Here is a 19,936-nt window from a genome sequence, read left to right on the forward strand (position 1 = left end):
TGTTGGCTGGATTTGTTTGTAGACTAAATTTCCAATTTGGGTTGCTAATAGAGACAACTCATGTCGATGAAATCATGTTGCCTTATCTGATTTTTTATTGCTTCAAGCCGTTTACGAATACCTCTGTAATCAGTCATAGGACTAATGGTAGTTTTCCGAGGCAATATTTTTAGAGGCCACCTTAAGTGTCTCCGTTACAGCAGTTCTCATGCTAGAATTAAATGTAGACCGTTTTTAAATTCTTTCCATCCACAAAAAGTTCTAAATTTACACTTATTAGTGGATGATTCTTGATATAAATTGAACAGTTCTTCGCTTTTGATGTCCACGGAAGAGGTGAGGAAAATTATCATACATATTTCTACTAATTCAAAGTTTATACAATAATTAAGCACGCTGCTTTCTTTTAATAGAATGCAATTCCAAATCTGTCTGGCTAAACGTCTATGTAGATAGATGAATGTAAAATCACCGAGAGGCAACGCTTATTAGGAGACTCACTGCAACAGCCAGGGGATAACAAAGATATGTAGAAAGAAGTTGCCTTTCCAGTCTGATTATGCTCGCTGTCCGAGAAACCACCTGAATCACACGTTCGATCACAGCTGCACAGGCGACGCCCACCATAGTGACGTATGTGCATATATTAGCACGCCTAAACAAATAAATTACGATAATCTTGGCTAGGAAATGAAGGTGCCCAATGATTACACAGGGAGATTGTAGAGTTTCTGCTACCCATTGTGACCGTAATTGATTGCCTTGTCTACGTGGGGCCACCTGACAGGCTCACACCCACATGGACATAATTACAAGTTCCAAATAAGACAGCACGGTGGTTAAGGCGGGCTCTAGCACGTGGCTGAGTTCACTACAACTACTCTACGGATGACTGCGTGTGTCATCTAAGCCAGTGCTTACCAAACTTATGGATGTAAAGGCTCCCTTGGAAAAATTAAAATATTTCACGGCTCCCATCGAAAACAAAAATCGTAATACAGACATATATTATTATAATATTTATTGTATTTATATTCAATACAAAACATACACAGCGAATATTGCCAAAATCAAATGCAAATATTACATTTTTAGCATCTTACATACACATTAAATTTGTTTCCATTATTACGCGGCCCCCCTCAATAAAACTAACGGGCCCCAAGGGGGCCGCGGCCCACAGTGTGGGAAGCGCTGATCTAAACAACACCGCAAAGGATTACGAATGGCAACAGAGAGAGAGAGAGATGATGATGATGATGATGATGATAATGATGATACGTAGAGACGAGAGATGATTACACAGGGATATCTCTCTCTCTCTCTCTCTTTTGTTTCTTTCTCTAAAAGAGAGATAGAAATGCAGATAGACGGAAGGAGAGAAAAGGCAAAAGACAGTTGATTGTGTGCGAAAACGGAAAGAAGAAAAGCGAGGAAAAAATAAACTAAAAGATCGAAAAAAATTTAAAAAAAGAAGCGAAAGATATAGAATAGATAGAAAGATGGGAAATTATAGAGTGATGGAGCTTCACGGGAAAATGAGACAAAATAAATCGGAAAACATAGAGAGAGAGAGAGAGGATAGGTATTGTGGATGCGATTGTTTACCCAAGAATCATTTGCTTGCTACTATCTCATTCTGGTTGGTGTAGAAAACGCAATGTGCTTTTTTGCTAGTTATCTTCATCGGCACAACAAGTGTTCATGCGATACTGTTCCACATGATGGAATATTGAGCCGCATTGTGCTGTCTGCTGATGTGTAGCGCTTACTGCTTTTCATACCATCGTAGCTTTGCTGATAACGTACAGCACGCTGCGCTTTTATCCTGTAAAAGCCATTGCGCAACATGAACGGTTTTTAGTGCTCGCCGAGTTTTTTCCAAGGCCAGATAAACGTTCTTTAAATTGCTCTGGTTTTTGAAGAGGCAAAGACTCTTCCCTAATTACTTGTTTGCCCTCTGTGACCCTGCAATATGTATGCAGTGTATTTCCATGCGCGCTAATTATTATTATTATTCCGACACATCGGTGGGCCTGCAGCTATAATTAATGTATCAAATACCTGCCTTCAAGCTGATGACAATTTTCAGCTCTATAGGAAAACCGTTAACGGCCACTTATATAATTCTTCTTGGATAAAGATTGTATCTTGCGTGTGTATGTGTTTGTCTGTCTGTCTCTGTCTCTCTCTTTCTCTCTCCTGTTTCTGCCGATAGTACGATAGACTGTCATATGATTCATGATTTTTACTGTGGCGTTGTGCCCCGGACATCCGGAGCTAGTGTTACCATTCCCCTCGTTAGCCATCATATCGACAGGTCAGATTACGTTGATAGCTGTGCTGTCTCCATAGGATAGTTCTACTGTAATTCCTTTAATGATGGCCCACCAGAAATACCGTAGTTCCCGTTTCTTGCTCTAACCCGAACTTTCTTTTTCGCCTTTCTGAATCCTCTGCGTGCCTCTTAAGCCTTTTTGCGGTTCAAACACTATTTGCATGACTTTAGCTCATAGCAGTGGGACCAAGTGTCGCCAGCCTGGTATTTTATGTCCACCATCCCAGTCACCTTGGCGTCGTGTGTTTAAGGGGGCAGAAAAAGGGAATAAGAAAATCAAAAATACGAGGGTTGTGCTGTCATTAGAATTAAGACACTGAGGTTAGCCTATGTTTCATAAACATGATATCGACTTTCTGCGACTTATTTCTGCCTAGAAATACCGTTGACGCACGCACGCACACAGACATAAAACATTTAGTAAAACAGATGTGTGATCCTCCAATAAATTCAAACTACTGCACGAAGAAAATTCATCGCAGCTAAACCGTAACTGTGTGTGTTTGTTGGGGAAGGGGCCGATGTTTAATACACGCCGGATTAAAATCAATTAAAAACATTTTTCACATGCTCTTATCGGTGCAAATACCGTATAGCGCTCCCTTATGGCTTTTGGAACTGATATAAAAACAAAAACAAAAAAATTATCGTACCGTATCGTCGTGTAACTTATATAGGCATAGAAATATATAACAAATATCGAACTTTTGCTTTTGGCAAACTAACAGAAAGGAACCTGGTCGACTAAAATGTCATTTTAAACCTTTTCCTCTATGCATAAGTATAACATCCAAAAGCAGTTCCCATATTGGGTTGACGGAATTTCAGTTAGATCCCTTTTTATTATTTTATAAATTTTACTGTGTCCACTTCGTATAAATTTAGTTATCGCTTTATGGGCGAAGATTATTTCGTGAATGGGAAAGGTAAGGTGATTAGTGGTGGTCTGGTTAAAATTCTGCTACGGGAACAGAATCCTAGCCAGGATGCGGAGAACTTTTATAAGGGCTTTTCGTGAAGGTGAGTTAGCCAGTCTCATATTGAGCTAGAAAACTTTCGTCCCAAAGAATACTGTGTCTAAGACAACAGCAATAATACCAAATGAGTTATTTGTAATTTTGTGTTTGTAAAACCGTTTTTTTTTTTTTTAATCTTCAGATAAATCATAGCACTATAATTTATGAACTTTATGCTCTATATATTATAAATTCATTTATCTCACGGATTCCTGAAAATTAGTTCTTGGTCCATGAGATTTCTCGCAGATAATTTTATATTTAAAACAGAACAGAATACAGAATATATATATATATATATATATATTCTGCATTCTGTCCTGCGTCTTTGTTCTTTATAAGTACTGAAACTCACGAAACCAACAAAACTTCTAAAGCTATTAAGTGTCGAATCTTCATCCGCCAAGTTGTCTAAACATCGCATTCTGTTGACATTGCTCATATACAACAAATGGGTTATCCGACAGAAGTGTTTCTTCCGATCACGAATTTTGTGTAAGATGAATCATGGGCTTGCGAGGGCAGTCCGTGGTGTCATATAAATTAATTACCGTCTCCAGTAGAAACAACTTTTGAAGTGGTTTGATACGTGTTAGCGCCCTGTCCTTTGCCATTTATCTTCTGCAAATCACTTCTTTAAAGTCTCTGTAAATCATTACCAAGTGAAGAAATCCTATTATCGACACCTACTACGGCCACCTTCATTACCGATCGCCCGTGAACAGATTATCAGTTCAGGTTCCAAACCAGCATCCCTGCAGGGAGAACATTCTGTTATGCCAATCATCACCACCTCCTAAGCATTCACTACAGGCTTTTTTTTTCTCCCCTTTCCTGCCACGTCCGTTATCTCGGTTGCTCCATTAACCAGCGAAGTAAACGCGGTAACACATGAGCAGCTACGCCACGAAATTAATTAACTTGCTGTAGTTAGATGTTGCGGGCGTCCATCAGTTGTGGTGAGAACAGCAACGCTCAAACAACGCTAGAAAAGAGTTGACCTATCATCGGTAAATGCCTTCCCGTTGATTATTAAAACACGGATAGTAATAATTAATTTATTGCTCTCGTATGAGGCAGGATCATAAAGTACCAGAAAGAGTGTGCGGATGTCAAAATAGTAATCCAATACAAGGTCAGTCGTAAACATCATTGATGTTTGGTAGCAAATGATTTCGCATGTCACTGCCATTGGTCGCTAATGCAAGGCTTATCTAACCCGTCAATCACGGAACTTTTTCTTGGATTGTTGCGTTTGAAAAGTAGACTATTACACAGGAGCTTGTTGTTCCAGTTCTTAGACACTTCCTTTTGCATTCGGATGAACCACTGCGACTTTAATTAGGAAAGACTTTAGTTTGAATTCCACCTGGGATTCAAAGAATATTTAAAAGAGTTTTCAACTGAAGGTAGGTTTATATGAGATAGTAAGATTTTTCCTTTCAGAAACTTCGATTTCTTTTACTGCAAAACAGATATACTCAGTTAACTGATTGAAAACTTCTACAATTAAAAGGTGCTTCAACGAAAAAAAAAAAAAAATACGGAGTTATGTCTGGTGAGTATGGAGGTCGTTGCGCTTTGCAGCAGACGTATTGTCATGGTCAGTCACTCTCATATATTCTATTAAACTGACCTCATACAGTATATACAGTAAGAAATTACATCCTTCATTATATCGATTCTCTCGTTTGTAGTATTTGAAGAGTCCTGGACACTCATCGTTGAATTTTTTATGTGGACCTCATGCACGAGAGGTTACTAAAACGAACTCCTTGGTGCCATGTGTGTGCAAGTGATAAGATAAAAAAAGAAAGATTCTGTTGATGAATTTCTTAAAGAGGTTCGAGCTCGTAGTCATGGGAGGAAGAAGAGTCTCCGCAGCTCATTCAGTATCGACGATTCCCTTGAACTTACGTGTAGGACGAGACGGCTTACACGGTGGCAATGGAAGGGTGTTTCTTTGCGGAAACCAGGGTTCTTCATCCCACAAAACAGACACCTGCCAGAAGAACATACACAATTAACAGACATAATACACTGCCTCATATCCTGAGTTGCTTCGGCCGTAAATCCAAAACAACTGAGAGAGAGAGAGAATCGGTAGAAATGATTTTCTTACTTGTGATATCAAGAACGGAGGCTGATGGACTGAAAGAAGAAAATGAGATGTTGGTGTGATAAGTGAGGAGCTGAACCGTGTATTGATGTTAACCAGCAGCTATTTGAGTTCTTATATGATGAGAGAAAAGTGGAAGCATAGCGGGGGGTCATTTCCACAGGGCAGCCCCATGAAAATATCCATAAATAAGATATAATGCAAAAACAGAACGCCTCTGAGAAAGCGATTGGAGTCTGTCTTGGGATCTTCATGTGTTTCGGCTATCATCTTGTCCATTTTCATATACTGCTGAATAAATACGTTGTTCCCAATTCACGTGCATTACGAAATGCAACGCGCGTTAAGAACATAATTATCACCACTGACCACAAATAACTTTTTCGATATAACGAAACGTGGCTATACACAAATTATTCGGAATTATCGCCGAAAGAACTAAGGCTTCGAAGCCAGTGTATTATATTATATCTGTTAATTTCGTGTGTTCTGGATGTTTTTTTTTTTTTTTTGGTATGAAAAGCCTGAGTTTCTGGGAGAAAATACCCACCACCTCAGGATAAGGTGGGTTAACTCTCTTCATTTGAAAAGCCCTTATGTTCGAAAATCCTGATTTAGATAGCAAATATGTTACAATAAATACGATTGCAGTTTTCATCTGCCCATCCATCACTTTAATCATCTGCATTCTAATAAGGCACGTTACTGTTTCTTATGCGACATCTTGTCCTCTGATCCAGAAACAAAGGAAGAAACAGAAATTATTCTGTTTCTTCCTTTGTTTCTTTCTTCATGATCGGTGCATACGTTGTATTCGAATGGGGGATAGTAAAGAAATATAAAATCACGATTTAGTAAAACAAACGTAATAAAATCAAACTTCCGCTGTCTCTTGTTTATCTCGTGCTTCTTTTCTTTATCTGACCTCCCATGAGTAAATTCCAGACATTTTTATTACTCGTGTTCCCTTAATTTATAACTGCTTTCACACAGCATCCTGCATACCAATCGGTCTAAAAAAAATCGACTTGGCGTCTCTACGAACCTTCAAAGATAAAGCGATTAAATGTTTGCCAACACTTTCCTAATCCCGAAGTCGTTAAACTGTTGTTGGAGGGGGGGGGGGAATCAATTAACATCCTTGAAGGCTTTCTTGTACGTTGAGAAGGTGACAAGCCAAAGCTATTTCCAGTATTCTAGATATCTGGGTCCACAATCTATAAATGGGCTCTTGCAAGAAAAGTATGGCCAAAACTTAATATTTCTCTTAAAAAATATTTTAAGAAATGTAACGCGCTGGCGAATTTAAATCCTGCTTGTAGCTATAACTTTATTTCTGTTTTTTACATTGGTATTTCTAATTCTTTCGAGATAGTTTTCAGATCTGTGCTTTGTTTTGCGACGTAGTTTCTTGTATGACATCACGGACTTGTTTGTTCTATTGTATGTTTGTTCTAAGTTAGGTACAATGTTACTTATTCCAAGATTTATCCACAAAGCGGAGTTTAAATGGGCAATTTAGTTTGTCTTACATGTTTCAAAAGAAAATTCAAACTAAAATAGAAAAGGAAAAAAAAATCGTAGATTATTCAATGTTCTACATGTTGTGTAAAAATTCATCGATACGACATGTCAACACATAAAACAAGGGTTGTGTCGTCGTGCTAAGACGTCAAAAAGTCATTTAGAGATAGCTGCTAGGAATTCTAAGTACCTTAAACCTCGCTTGGCAGGTTTTTTTTTTTTTTTTTACTTTTCTTCCTCCATACTTTATTTTATTCGCCTTGTGGTACTAAATAGGAACCACGAAGGATTCAACTTCGACACAAATGATAAATTACGATGTTGTAAAGGAATTTGTATATTCGATATGTCATTACTTAAATGTACGAAACAGTTGAGATAAATTGCTCATAAAACTATCTTGACTGCTTTCGATAGTCTTGTTTTATCAAACACTTTTATTTGATGGATGTAAAAAAATAATCGTACCTACAATTTTTCTCATCTCGATATTATAATTTAGTGGCTCCATCTATCGATAAGTAAATGAACAATGTTATCGTTTGCTATGTGTGACACCCCCTGAATTAAAAATTTTTTATTTTTTTCCTCCCAGCTTCTTTTCCGTCAAGAGTGTGTTGAAACGCAGTAGCACGAGCTAAGTCAGCAGCGGTGTACAAACATAATGAAAGACCTGTCCGTCAAATAATTAATTGCCAGTGATTAATTAATAACAGTTATCGTTCTATAGTGATTAGTTAATTAATCAGTATGTAGCCGATAACGCTAGGTATCAGTGACCCTTTGGGAGAAGGTTGTTAATAGGACAAACAATTAAACTAGCTACATGTTTGCGAGGCCAAAAAAAAACACTTAATTGTTAAAAAAACAAAAGAAAAAGAAATGCGGTTAAAATACTAAAATGTACAAAATGAATTAGAAATACAGTTTAGAGAAAAGATGAAGAAAATAAAATTTATACAATGCTAGTGTTGTAAAGAAAATAAATTTATGCAGCACCAGATACAGTATTACACGGACAACACATAGAGCTTCCTCTCAAGTCCATGAGTTGCAACACTATTTACATAAATTGCGCTAATGACAGTTAAATAAATAAAGCACACTTAAGTGTTTGATTTTATGAGTTTGTAAGGTTCTGCATGTTGGCATGGATGTTACACCCTTGATGGTTGTATAAGTTGACACGTATTTACATTCTTTCTAAAAAGAAATCGATCTTTTAAATAGGTTGTCCTATCTGTAGGGGGCGCTGCAATCGACGACCCACTAAGCCTTCGCGAGCAGTAAAAATAATGTAAAATGTTATTAAAAAAATAAAACGAGTTTTTATTTAATAAAATTAAATAAAATTTGAAGTTCCTTAATTTTGTCTTTCCTTTCGCTATACTTTCATCATGGAAATGTTAAAAGGTGAATTAATAAAATGGAAATCATCTATTTTCTTTCTTTTTCCCCTTCCAAAATGATAAATGCTTCCCACACCCTTTTACAACGTATACAACCATTGAATATAATAATAATACTAATAGAATAATTTTTCAGTTACCATTATTAAAATAAGTGTTGATTTTGTCAATGTAGAACGTGTTTTACATTTCTTATATGCGCAACATTCTCGTGGTGACTCGCGCATGATCCTAGGACTTCACAGTTGCCTTTGATCACGAAAATGTGGTATAATAATAGAATCTCTGCACTAAGTTCCGCGAGGGTTGTTTTTCGAGTAGTAGTCCCTCATACCCATAATCATCTGTCTGGAAATGTACTTGAATACAGCAAACCACGCTTGACAAATTTCTCTGGTCATTTTGTCTTGTAGAGCGTCTTCCAGTCCAAATCGTAGAGCTTCCCAGAGTTTCTGTAAAATATTTTAAAATTCAGTATGAAGTCATTTTATGCACGAATTCATAAATGAAAAATACGAAATATATTTATTATTGTGATTAAAAACATATACACTGTCTGGAATTCGTATTTTTTCGAAATACTATTTTCGTATTGGAAAACCACACTTCATGGTCGATCATCACCGACAGCCTCGTAGTTCAATTGCGTGGTATTTTATCGCGATAGGAGGGGGTTCCGTAATCTGTATCTTTCAGCTTTAAAAAGCGTTTATATTACGGCTCCAAACATCGTGTAGCCGTTTCAGACAGATACAAAGGTGATAAGATCACCTCTGCAGAGTCTTTGATGACTCCCTCGTAATAAAAAAAAAAGCAGTTGTGAAAGGAATGAGGAAGTTTCTTTGGTCAATATCATGACACTCTCTGAATGCTTGTGTTGCCAAGTCTGTTCTATGAACACGGTGATTGTCAATGTGTTCTTTAGTGCAATTTTTCCGCAATTGCAGTTTATTTTGTGCAGTAGAATTTTTTATTTATTTATTTATTTTTTTTTTACCGTGACGATGTGTATCTTTAGGAGAACGTAACATTGATGACTTGAGTTTCTAGATCAGCTTGAATGTGACTCATGGCATATTCTCGAAATAGATGTGTAATCTGGTTGCACTAGGCACCAAACACAAGACATTACCTTGATTCTGTGTATAAATAAGATTTTTAAAGTACTTTCTGATTTTTTAAAATCATTTTCCCTTACATTAGTCTTGATGATGCTGTAACTCGTGTGTGTATATATATATATATATATATATATATATATATATATATATATATATATATATATACAGTGTTCGTATTTTTCTTACGGAGAATAAAAGTCGCTTTATTTAGACTACTTTAAGGCTGTCTTGGAATCGCTTACTCTTTCTAGTGTTTCGTTGTAGTTCGTCTCTAGATGCATGCAAGCTCTTCACCTGTCCAATGCTTATCTGGAAACAGCATACATTTTAAGTCGAGCTTACTTATGTTGGAAATGGTGTTCCTTCAGCCATAAAATTAAATTTTAAGGAAAGTTTGTGCGTGTGTCTTGCATGCACGCGTGTAAATTATGAAATTCACTGTTCATTTACCCGAGAAGACCCACAGCCGAATTTTTAAAGATACAAAGAACAGCGTTCACCGCAGTGTATTAGTTGGTTGCATAGTTTAATATACGGTACAGTGAAAAGAGTTCTTGGGAATTGCCAGCTATCATTAGAGGATATCCATCTTACGTTAACTAGTACTATAGTTCGCCCACCGATTTGAGGTCCCTCGACACTTCTGCGCATCTCAGAAAAAGAAGAATCCATTCCAATAATAGGGTAATCAGTCCATATAATGGGATGAGTTGTTTATTATTACCGGTCGGAAAATTAACTTCTCTTTTATGATTATTGTAGTTAACTATGTTGCTTGTATAACAGTTGGAAAATTTTACCTATAAAGCACGTGATTTCGCGTGTTGGCGACCAATTCGGACGTCCTTCATTTTTTTCTCCCCTTCAGCATGAATCGACTATTCTTGGAAAGACGCGAAGCAGGGACCTGGAAACGGTGGGCGAACTATAGTTGTGATTAGACGAGGCAATCATTATTATCGAACAGTCATAGCAGGACGCTTTAGACCAGGGATGCACAAACTTGTTAAGGTCGAGGGCCGCATAGTTCCACTGTTACTTATGGGAGGGCCGCCAAAAAAAAAACTCGAAAATTATCTACCATATATTGTTTATTTTATTTATACCTATCATAATTGTCACAAAAAAAGGTAATAAAAAGTAAGTGAATTTAATATGATGCGTGACATTGCATTGATTTGACAATTGTTTTGATATTTGGTTCGAGTTTTGTAGTAGCCAACCGCCAAATTGATTCTAAATTTTCATCAGTCAAGCGGTTCCTATTTTTCGATTTGTTAATATTCATGACTAAAAAAGTTTGTTCACAAATATATGTTGAGCCAAAGAGGCTTGCACATTTTAATGCATTATCTAGCAACCATTTATAATTGTTTTTATCGACACAACGATAGAAGTTTAATAAATTGCCTTCGTTAAATTTATTTCTCAGGCTCTCATCGTTTTGAATGTCGATGAATTCAAGCTGTGCTGATTCGGGTGCATTTTCGGGCAAAATGGCAAAAGAATTGCTAAATAAATCTTGCAACGGTTTCACTTTTTTAAAATCAGAAAACCGATCCTTGAAGGCTGATATCAAGTTCAATCTTTTCAACATACGCAGTTTTGAAGTTGACATTGAACTTTTCAGAAAATTTCTTATAATTAGTAAAATGGATGCAATTCCCTGACTTCAGTTGGATTTGAAATAGATTTAACTTGCACTGAAAAGACAAAATGTGGCCGTAAAGTTGAGTAACCAATTGATCTTTGCCCTGAAGTCGCGTATTTAACGTACTTAAATGATTAGTAATGTCAACCAGAAAGGCTAAGTCACATAACCAATCCGGATTTTTTATGTCAGGGACGTTATTGTTTTTTTCAGTCATGAAGATTTCAATTTCATCAATTAAATTTAGGAACCGCTCCAATGTTTGTCCACGACTTAGCCACCTCACTTCTGTGTAAAAAATTAAGTCACCATATTCACTTTCAATGTCTTCAAGAAACTTTTTAAATTGTCGTTGATTAAGGCCACAGGATTTTATAAAATTAATCGTTGAAACCACAACTTTCATGACATGTTCAAATCCGAGTTTCTTAGGGCACAAGCTCTCCTGGTGGATTATACAGTGGAATTGTATCAACTCATCGTCGTGCCGTCCCAAATGCTGTTTCAATAATGTTACCAATCCAGAATTAGCTCCTATCATGGAAGGAGCTCCGTCAGTCGTGATACCTGATAATTTTGTCAGATCCAAATCAATTTTGGAACACTGTTCCAAAAGCCCAGTGCACATGTCATTACCTTTTGTTTGATCTCACAATGAACTCATTCCAATCAGCTCCTCACTTACCTCAAAGTCTTGCGTTATTCCACGTGCAAATATTAACAACTGGGCTGTGGAAGTAATGTCAGTTGATTCATCAATAGTTAATGAAAAATAGGCAAATTTCTTTGAATAAGATGTTAATTGGTCCTTTACATTTTCCGACATTGCAGTAATTCTTCTTTGCACAGTCATCCTGTTTAACTGAATTTTCTCAACATTTTTGGCTGATTCAGGAGAAATTTTTTTTAGCAGCTATCTCAAGGCGATCTTTAACGAAATCTCCGTCTGTAAATGGTCGGCACCTTTTTGCTATAAGGCGATATATTTCAAAACTTATTTCTGTTGCGATTTCCGAATCTTGAATAGGTTTTGTAAACATCACTTGCTGATCTGTCAATTCTCGTTTCAAAAACGAAATCTTTTGTTTACGTAGTTCTTGGTAGATTTGAAAATGTAGAATGCAGACTTTCATAGTGTCTCCTTATATTGTATTCTTTTGGTATGGCTACAGCACTTTTGCAAATCAAGCACACGATATTATTAAACGACTGCACAAAACCATATTTTTGGTCCAGCAATTCCTGAAATTGCCGTTTTTCATCCTGTAATTTGCGTTTCTTACTTGGCCCTGCTTTATCCATTGTAGAATTTATTTTTTACCGTTTCCTAGGGGTGATAATTAATTGTAGCAACCGCACCTACGAAAACAAAATACTCATATGACAAATAGACGAATTATAAAATTTGTTAACATTATTACTAACCGATTATCGTAAGTAGACAGGCAATCGTGACGTCACAGCTACTTTGCTTTACGCATGTACCATTTTTAAAAATTACCTATCGTGTAACTTGTTAAAGTTAAAATAATACACGGTGAGGGGGGGGGGGCCGCCAGCAAATCAACGGAGGGCCGCGGTCTGTGCATCCCTACTTTAGACCAAATTGAGAAAAAGATCCTCTGAAATTTCTAAAATGTTAGAGCTAGCATATAATGAGGAAGAACCTGTGATTAAAACTAGACCTTATGAATGGTACAGAAAATTTGAGAATGGTGGTTCGGAACGAAATGCACATGCAGAATGTTTTTGTCATCCATTGCAAATGGATGGCAAGAACATTCTGCATGCAATATTGCCTTATTCAGGGTCCCCATTCGTTTTCAGATTACAAAATTACTTCTTGCTTTGATCAAATTATTCTTACAGTAACTGCCATAGGAGCCTGATAGAATGTTTTAGAAAAGTAGCAAATTACCATAAAGTTTGTCTTATTAAATATTATTATGATTATTTATTTATTTTGAGAAACATGAAAAAAACCAGAGTAGAACTTCCGCTTGTCAGAAATGGATCAACCAATCAGAAAGTGTCCGAACTTTTCCCCTTCTGTTTTTTTTATTTCCAAAAGTTATTGTTGATGATGGATGATAAGTTTATGGACATAACCTAAACCTACCAAATATCACTGTGAAGGATCTTCTCCCCCCCCCCCCCACGCTTGTTTGCCGTAGCGCATAAGAAACTATTTTTATGGTATGCAGGGGAAATTTTCTAGGTTGTGTATGACTAATATTATTTGTCAGCTTGTCGCGAAAATACCTGCCACCGAATGTGGCACTAAATTGAAAACAGTTTTAAGCTCATTCATTACCAAAGACAATAGTAGATTAAAAACAATATTTTATCTATCCTATGATATTCTCTACAATTACTTAATCATAAATGATGGTAGGTTGATTTATAATGCTTACATCAAACATATCCTCCTGGACATTGAATCGACCGTGCTTCCTCCCCAGTTCTAATAAAATACCAGCCAGTACTTCGCTGTCATCTAAGTTTTCTATAGCAGCTTCCAGTCCTTGCATTACTAACAACGCATGTCGTTGAAGACCTTCCATATCCCAGTCGTAAGTTCCATCTTCCCGTAGGGTCATGAACTTCTTAAACATTTTGCACAACTCTGGATATCTCATGAGAAGTCTTGGAAAATAATAGACATGAAATTATTATTAATGTAAAGAAATCACATGCTATGTCACATTACAAAATAATAAAGAACATGATTTATTTATGCATTGTGTATGTATGTAAAAGTGCTTGAAGCAAAATTGATTTTCTGGTGCAGTAAAAGCATATTAGAAAACAGTTGAAGCACAGCAGATATCTCCATTTAAAAAGAGTTTGTTTTATGGTTTTAGATCGATTTGATGTTATGCACTGCACGGTTTACTTGCACTAAGAAATAATAAACCGTGCAGTGCATAACATCAAATCGATGTTGTGTGACTGTATTTTATTTATCATAAATCGCTATTTTTTAAATCTAAAAACATATTATATAAATGTAAGCATTCCACATCATTATATTATAATTATGTTATTAAAATGCACTCTCAGAACAACCTTACTGACTAAAGTGCTTAAGAGTATAGTCCAAAAATAATAATATTGAATCAGATTTAGATTGAATCAGACTCAAAGGTAATCTTTAAAAAAGGCATTGGAAGAATGTCCACAGGGAATCACAATAAATAGAAAGATTGTTAACAGCCTACGATATGCAGATGACACCATGCTAATTACAGATAACATCATGGATCTCCAAAAACTCATTGACAGAATATACATAGAAAGCCAAAGAATGGGAATAAATATAAATATCAACAAGACGAAATACATGGTCATCAGCAAACATCCAACCTCATCAATGAAACTGACACTCAATGGGAAAAATATCGATCGAGTGTCAAGGTATAAATATCTAGGTTGCTGGCTTAATGAAAGGTGGGATCCTGAAATAGATATAAAGACAAGAATTATAGTTGTGTAGAAGTCTTTCATGAAAATGAGAACATTATTCTGCAATAAAGATCTAAACATAGAAGTCAGATGCAGAATGCTGAAATGTTACGTCTGGTTTATTTTGCTCTATCGAGTCTGGACATGGACATTGAAGGCGGTAACCATCAAGAAAATTGAAGCTTTTGAGATGTGACTATATAGACGAATGCTAAAGATATCATGGTCAGAAAAAATAACCAAGGAGGATGTCTTACAATTCATTGGCAAAGCCAAAATACAAACAATCAAGAAACGAAAAACATAATATCTTGGCCACATCATGAAAAACGGCAAATATTAGCTTCTACAAACCATTTTGATAGGAAGAATCAATGGCAAAGGAGCCAGAGGAAGAAAAAGAATATCTTGGTTTGACAACATGAAGACGTGGACAGGAAAGAAGAACAGCGTACAACTGCTCAGATCAACAGAAGAACGTAGTTTGTTCTCCAAGAGGGTCACTGACCTTCGATAGAAGATGGCACCATAAGAAGAGGAAGAATCAGATTGAACTGTTTCCTTTCATCTGAGATATTCAAATATTTTAGATGAACCTTTCAAGTTCACGTTCTTAGTTGACACCCCATTGAGAAATGCTAACTGAAGTATAAAAGCAAGTAAGCAACTTATCAATATGATCCTATCCGTTGAAAATCGAGTTATTCGAACTAAAGCAGTGGTAATGCGACTGAGATCTTCACTCTGGGATACAGGTTTTCCTCTCAAAATACTCGTAGGCAAACTAATCTTCTCCACACGCCACTGACAGATATGACGCATGTACTAGACTCGAATAGCCTTTATATGCCTTGTGGCTATTTCCAGACAACAAACAAACAAATAACTAATCAACCAATAAAAGGAAGTGGAATTATATCTTAATAAGAAATAGATTGAGGATTGAGAAGAAAGGATAAATAAGCATTTCGTTAGATATGAATATCTCCAGGTTGGAACACTTAGACGGTTGAATTAGCGCAGAAGAAACTGAAGCCATGATCTTACGATATAATGTTCTTAACTGCACCTGTTCTCAAGACATTATATTTTTACCTTGTCTAAAACTGATAAATTCTGCTGCACATGAAATACGCGGAGAACCACTTTGCTCCTGACCTTAAATCGGTTGACTGCTCTTGAGAGTTATTATGTAAAGTTGTTGAAGATTATAAACAAATAGGAAGGGTATTGCGCAAAAGTGGAGAGGATGCACAGTTGATTAGTTGATTTAGGGACGACTGTGCTATATTTAAATTTGAGTGTATTCTCTGGCTGGTTTGGATGTTTTGTAAGATGACAAATCTGAAATTTCTGGATGAGATAGAAAATCTTTCTATCTCCGTAAGAGATCGCCTAATTTATCTTTATTCTTATGCAGGTTCTCTCTCATACCGCAACAGGACAGATCCTTTTAATCAGCGAGCTTCATGAATATCGACTGCTTTACGGAGAAACTGTGGAAGAGGAGAGTCTGTAGAAGATGTTGGTTGGTTACATATCGTAGTCTAATTTATTTCGAAGTTAATATGTTTGTTTATGAAGATTGTGAAGTAAACTTTCACCTCATAATGATTGCCTTAAGAAGTAGGTGCTCCTTACCATCCTGATATTCTGAATTAAGTGAAAAATACAGTAAATACTTCAGTTTCCAATTTTAGCTGAACGAGCTTTGTGTAGCCATCAAAACTTAATAGGCTACAGGATTCGTGAGAAGAAGCTATGGAATACTGGAAACAAGAAAGGACACTTTCTTGTTTCCAGTATTCCATACGAAATTCTAAATCGATGAAAACCATGTCTAACATAAATGTGTCTCTTATCGGAGTCATTTTTCAATGTGAAGGATATGATACAGAAATGCAACCGCCTCAAATTATGGATTTAACTATTTTCTTCCCAGTTTCGTAACATTTCAACTGGGACCATTTCAATTTTTTTTTACAAATTAATGGGTGGCAAGTCTCCTGCTTTTATAGGTTTCTAGAAAATAAACGAAGGCTGTACCCATCAGTCTTTTATTGCCAGGATTTGGCAAATCCTCTTGATGGTTCTATTGGACCGTTCCTTTTTATGCTTTCTGAACATAAAAAAAAATTATTAGAATAAATGGAAGGTAACTAATGGAGATGGAAATCCTTATTGGGTAGAGCTAATAAAGCGACAGAAAAGATGAATTGCTACCATCAAGTTTAGTACAGTGCGTTGCCTGGCAACAAAACCAGGGACATGTTGATTGAGAGAGTGTAGTATAGGTAAGTTTGAGATAAAATTGGCAAATAATAGTGCATGTGTGCGACGATTAATACTTCTTGAAGTTTAAGTCGTTGTCACTCTATGGGCATTGAGCATTGGTTAGGATTACTTACGAAGCAACTAAAGCTGTAAGGTAATATATCTATTAAGCGTGTGTTATCTTCGGCGGTTTGCATTGTTGTGGATGAAGTGAGATCTATGCGTACTCAGATCTCCTGTTAAAAGGGAAACGAACAACTAATAATACAGGGTGTCCCAAAATTCACGCAAGATTTAAATTTAGCGCTATTTGTGCGGTAAAGTGTTGCCAACGAGAGAAAAAAAAAAGACAGCGTGACAGCTGACAGTTCAGGGTTATTAAAAATGGAGCGCACACAGCGAAGAGAGTTCGTTGAAATGGATTATGGAACAACAACAAGTGGATGCTTATTTTTCGAACAAAATCGTCTTTAGCGATGAGGCTCATTTTCATCTTGATGGCTTCGTTAATCGACAAAATTGTCGCATTTGGGATTCAGAAACTCCACGAGTGATTGTTGAGAAACAAATGCATCCACAACGTGTCACTGTTTGGTGCGGATTTTGGGATGGAGGCATCATCGGTCCATTCTTCTTCGAAAATGCGGCTGGTAAGGCAATATCAGTTAATGGTGCTCGCTATCGCGACATGATAATCCAGTTTTTTGTGCCTAAATTGCAAGATATGGATGTGGACAACATGTGGTTTCAACAAGACGGTGCCACATGCCATACAGCCCGAGAAACAATTCAATTACTGCATGAGTCATTTCCTGGTCGTGTAATTTCCCGTTTTGGTGATCAGAATTGGCCGCCCAGATCATGTGACTTAACGCCGTTGGACTTTTTTCTTTGGGGTTTTTTGATTTGGAGTTTTTTGAAGACTAAGCTTTATGCCAACAAGCCCACGACCACCCACGCCTTGAAGGAGGAAATTGAGCGGTATATCAACGAAATTCAGCCACATTTATGCAAAACGGTCATGGAAAATTTCGACAAAAGAGTGCGTATGTGCCAGCAAAGCCGTGGAGGTCATTTACCCGATATGCTATTCCATGCATAACCCTATACTGTATACTTTATGAATCAATAAGAAATTACAATTTTTAATTAAAAACCTGTGTTTTCTATCAAAATTACTTCTTGCGTGAATTTTGGGACACCCTGTAGTAAGAATATTCCACGAACTTAACTGACTACATCTAAAATGATTCACCTTTGAAACACGACGGTTCCTGTTCCAACCAGATCCTCACTAACAATAGACCACGAAGATTTCACCAGTTCTATTTGCCGAGAGGTCAGATTCTTCGTGAGCTGGGTGTCCACAGAGCCTCCTAACACCGTCTGCTTTCCGACACTGCAACCCATTACGATGGACTTCTCCTCCCGGCCAGATTAAAGATTTCTGAAGAAAATAAGAACAATAAAGTAAGAAAAAAAAATTGTAGGTGAGTCTAATAATGCGTCGTTTAGTGTACAAATATAGCTATTTTATTTGACGTTAAACTGTACTACATTTCGCTCTGCGGTTTATGCGCTTCTTCGTATTTGTTACGCATCACTGAAGGAAAATATCATCACGCAACATTGCGTACGATGCCGAGTTTGAAGGAATAGTTCAGGATAATCCAGTAACTCAAGCACTTACTGCATGGAAGTGACATTCTCCGATGCAGTAATGTATTCACTTCTTTCAGCGAATGTTGACACTCTCGTTCGATGTGATGCTTACCGCCTGTAGGCATTTGCTTGAAATGTGTTGGAGGAAGAGCAAAGGCTGCAATAACGAGAAAGTTCGTTTAGAGTGTGAAATGGTTGGGAACTTCTTGTTATATCCAGGCGAACAGCGGGAGACAGAGTGGTGGTTGAGAGAAATAATCCCCATAAAATATGAACATAAGGACATTAAGACTACATAAAAGATAACTGTAATAATTTCAAATAATGATCAGAGATATTTATCAATTAAGAATCAATCATTAAAGTCGAATTTGGTTGGTTAATATTTAATTAAATAAAAAAATTAATAATATAATATGACTGATTTAAAGGTGACATTTTTGTTATTCAGATATTTATGTTTCTTTTATCCAATTTTACATTCGATTTTTGATGTTTTTTGAGCTTTTTTTTTAATTTTAATTATTTTTGAGGTGGTGGAATAATGGAAAAACTTTTAGACCAGGGAACCCTAGCAGAGGTGAAAGGCTTTTGGACATGGCTCCCACACAAGAAATGCCCAGACTCCAAGCATGGCCACAACAGTATCCCATGCAAGCTGATGTACTCGGTAACCCCCTTCCCCCAGGCACCACCTGACAGAACAAGCAGCAGCGGAGATTATTTGTCAGTCGACCGAAGCCTCCCGAGTCGTTACCACAGGTGCAGTGCAGTGTACCATCTGGCAGCCAACCCTGGTTAATCAACCATCGCGCAAAGAGCGCGCTGGTAAAGCCACCACGACACTGCATGTGTGAAGAAGTGGTGAGAGACAGAAACTGGACTCCATCTCTAGGAAGCAAACATGGCAATAACCACTTAACGTTTCCCATAAGCACGGCGGCGGTGAAAGTCGTCTGTCATTTGGAGATCTAGTTGGCATCCCTCCATGTAAGGAATATATGCTTATAAGGCAGCAACACTCATGTCGTCTGAGCCCCCCCTTTGTGGAAATGGATCCTACCGCGGGATTGAACTACTTTGGATAGGCTGTAAATTGCGTGTCACTAGTCTCTGGCCCTGGATTTTTTTTTTTTTTTTTCCATGTGACTCCCACCCAAGAAAGTTCTTGTAAATCTATAGTACATTAATATCGTGGTTAGACTGAGGATTTTTTAATATATCTTATTAACTTTATATATTTTTATTTATTGTTTACATAATCCGGAAACCACCCCGTTTTAGAGGCCACTTTCTTCAGTCAGCTGGGAGGGATGGTCTCACACCGGGCACTGAAATTCGCAAACACTTAAAGACA

At 37.0% G+C, this 19,936-nt stretch overlaps 1 protein-coding gene and 1 long non-coding RNA gene across 5 annotated transcripts in view; one reads left to right on the forward strand and one right to left on the reverse strand.

The window, feature by feature from the left end:
* The window catches only part of LOC150102393 (uncharacterized), a 191,058-nt gene that overhangs the window by 11,549 nt on the left and 159,573 nt on the right, over positions 1 to 19,936 (forward strand). The gene's annotated exons all lie outside the window — the stretch shown is intronic.
* LOC150102394 (neuroglobin-like) overlaps positions 7,969 to 19,936 on the reverse strand; it is a 40,116-nt gene continuing 28,148 nt past the window's right edge. For all 4 annotated transcript variants that reach the window (XM_090398872.1, XM_090398871.1, XM_090398873.1 and 1 more), the window contains exons 2-4: positions 18,173 to 18,364; positions 13,593 to 13,824; positions 7,969 to 8,858 (exon numbers count right to left, since the gene is read on the reverse strand). In XM_090398872.1, coding sequence (XP_090254998.1) covers positions 8,697 to 8,858; positions 13,593 to 13,824; positions 18,173 to 18,327 — 549 coding nt within the window. In that variant the 5' untranslated portion in view covers positions 18,328 to 18,364 and the 3' untranslated portion in view covers positions 7,969 to 8,696. The remainder of the gene's footprint in view (positions 8,859 to 13,592; positions 13,825 to 18,172; positions 18,365 to 19,936) is intronic.

The sequence above is a fragment of the Typopeltis vanoorti genome, chromosome 10 (assembly GCF_054136105.1).
Source record: "Typopeltis vanoorti isolate ZY-2024b chromosome 10, IOZ_Tvanoo_1.0, whole genome shotgun sequence".
Classification (NCBI taxonomy): Eukaryota; Metazoa; Arthropoda; class Arachnida; order Uropygi; family Thelyphonidae; genus Typopeltis; species Typopeltis vanoorti.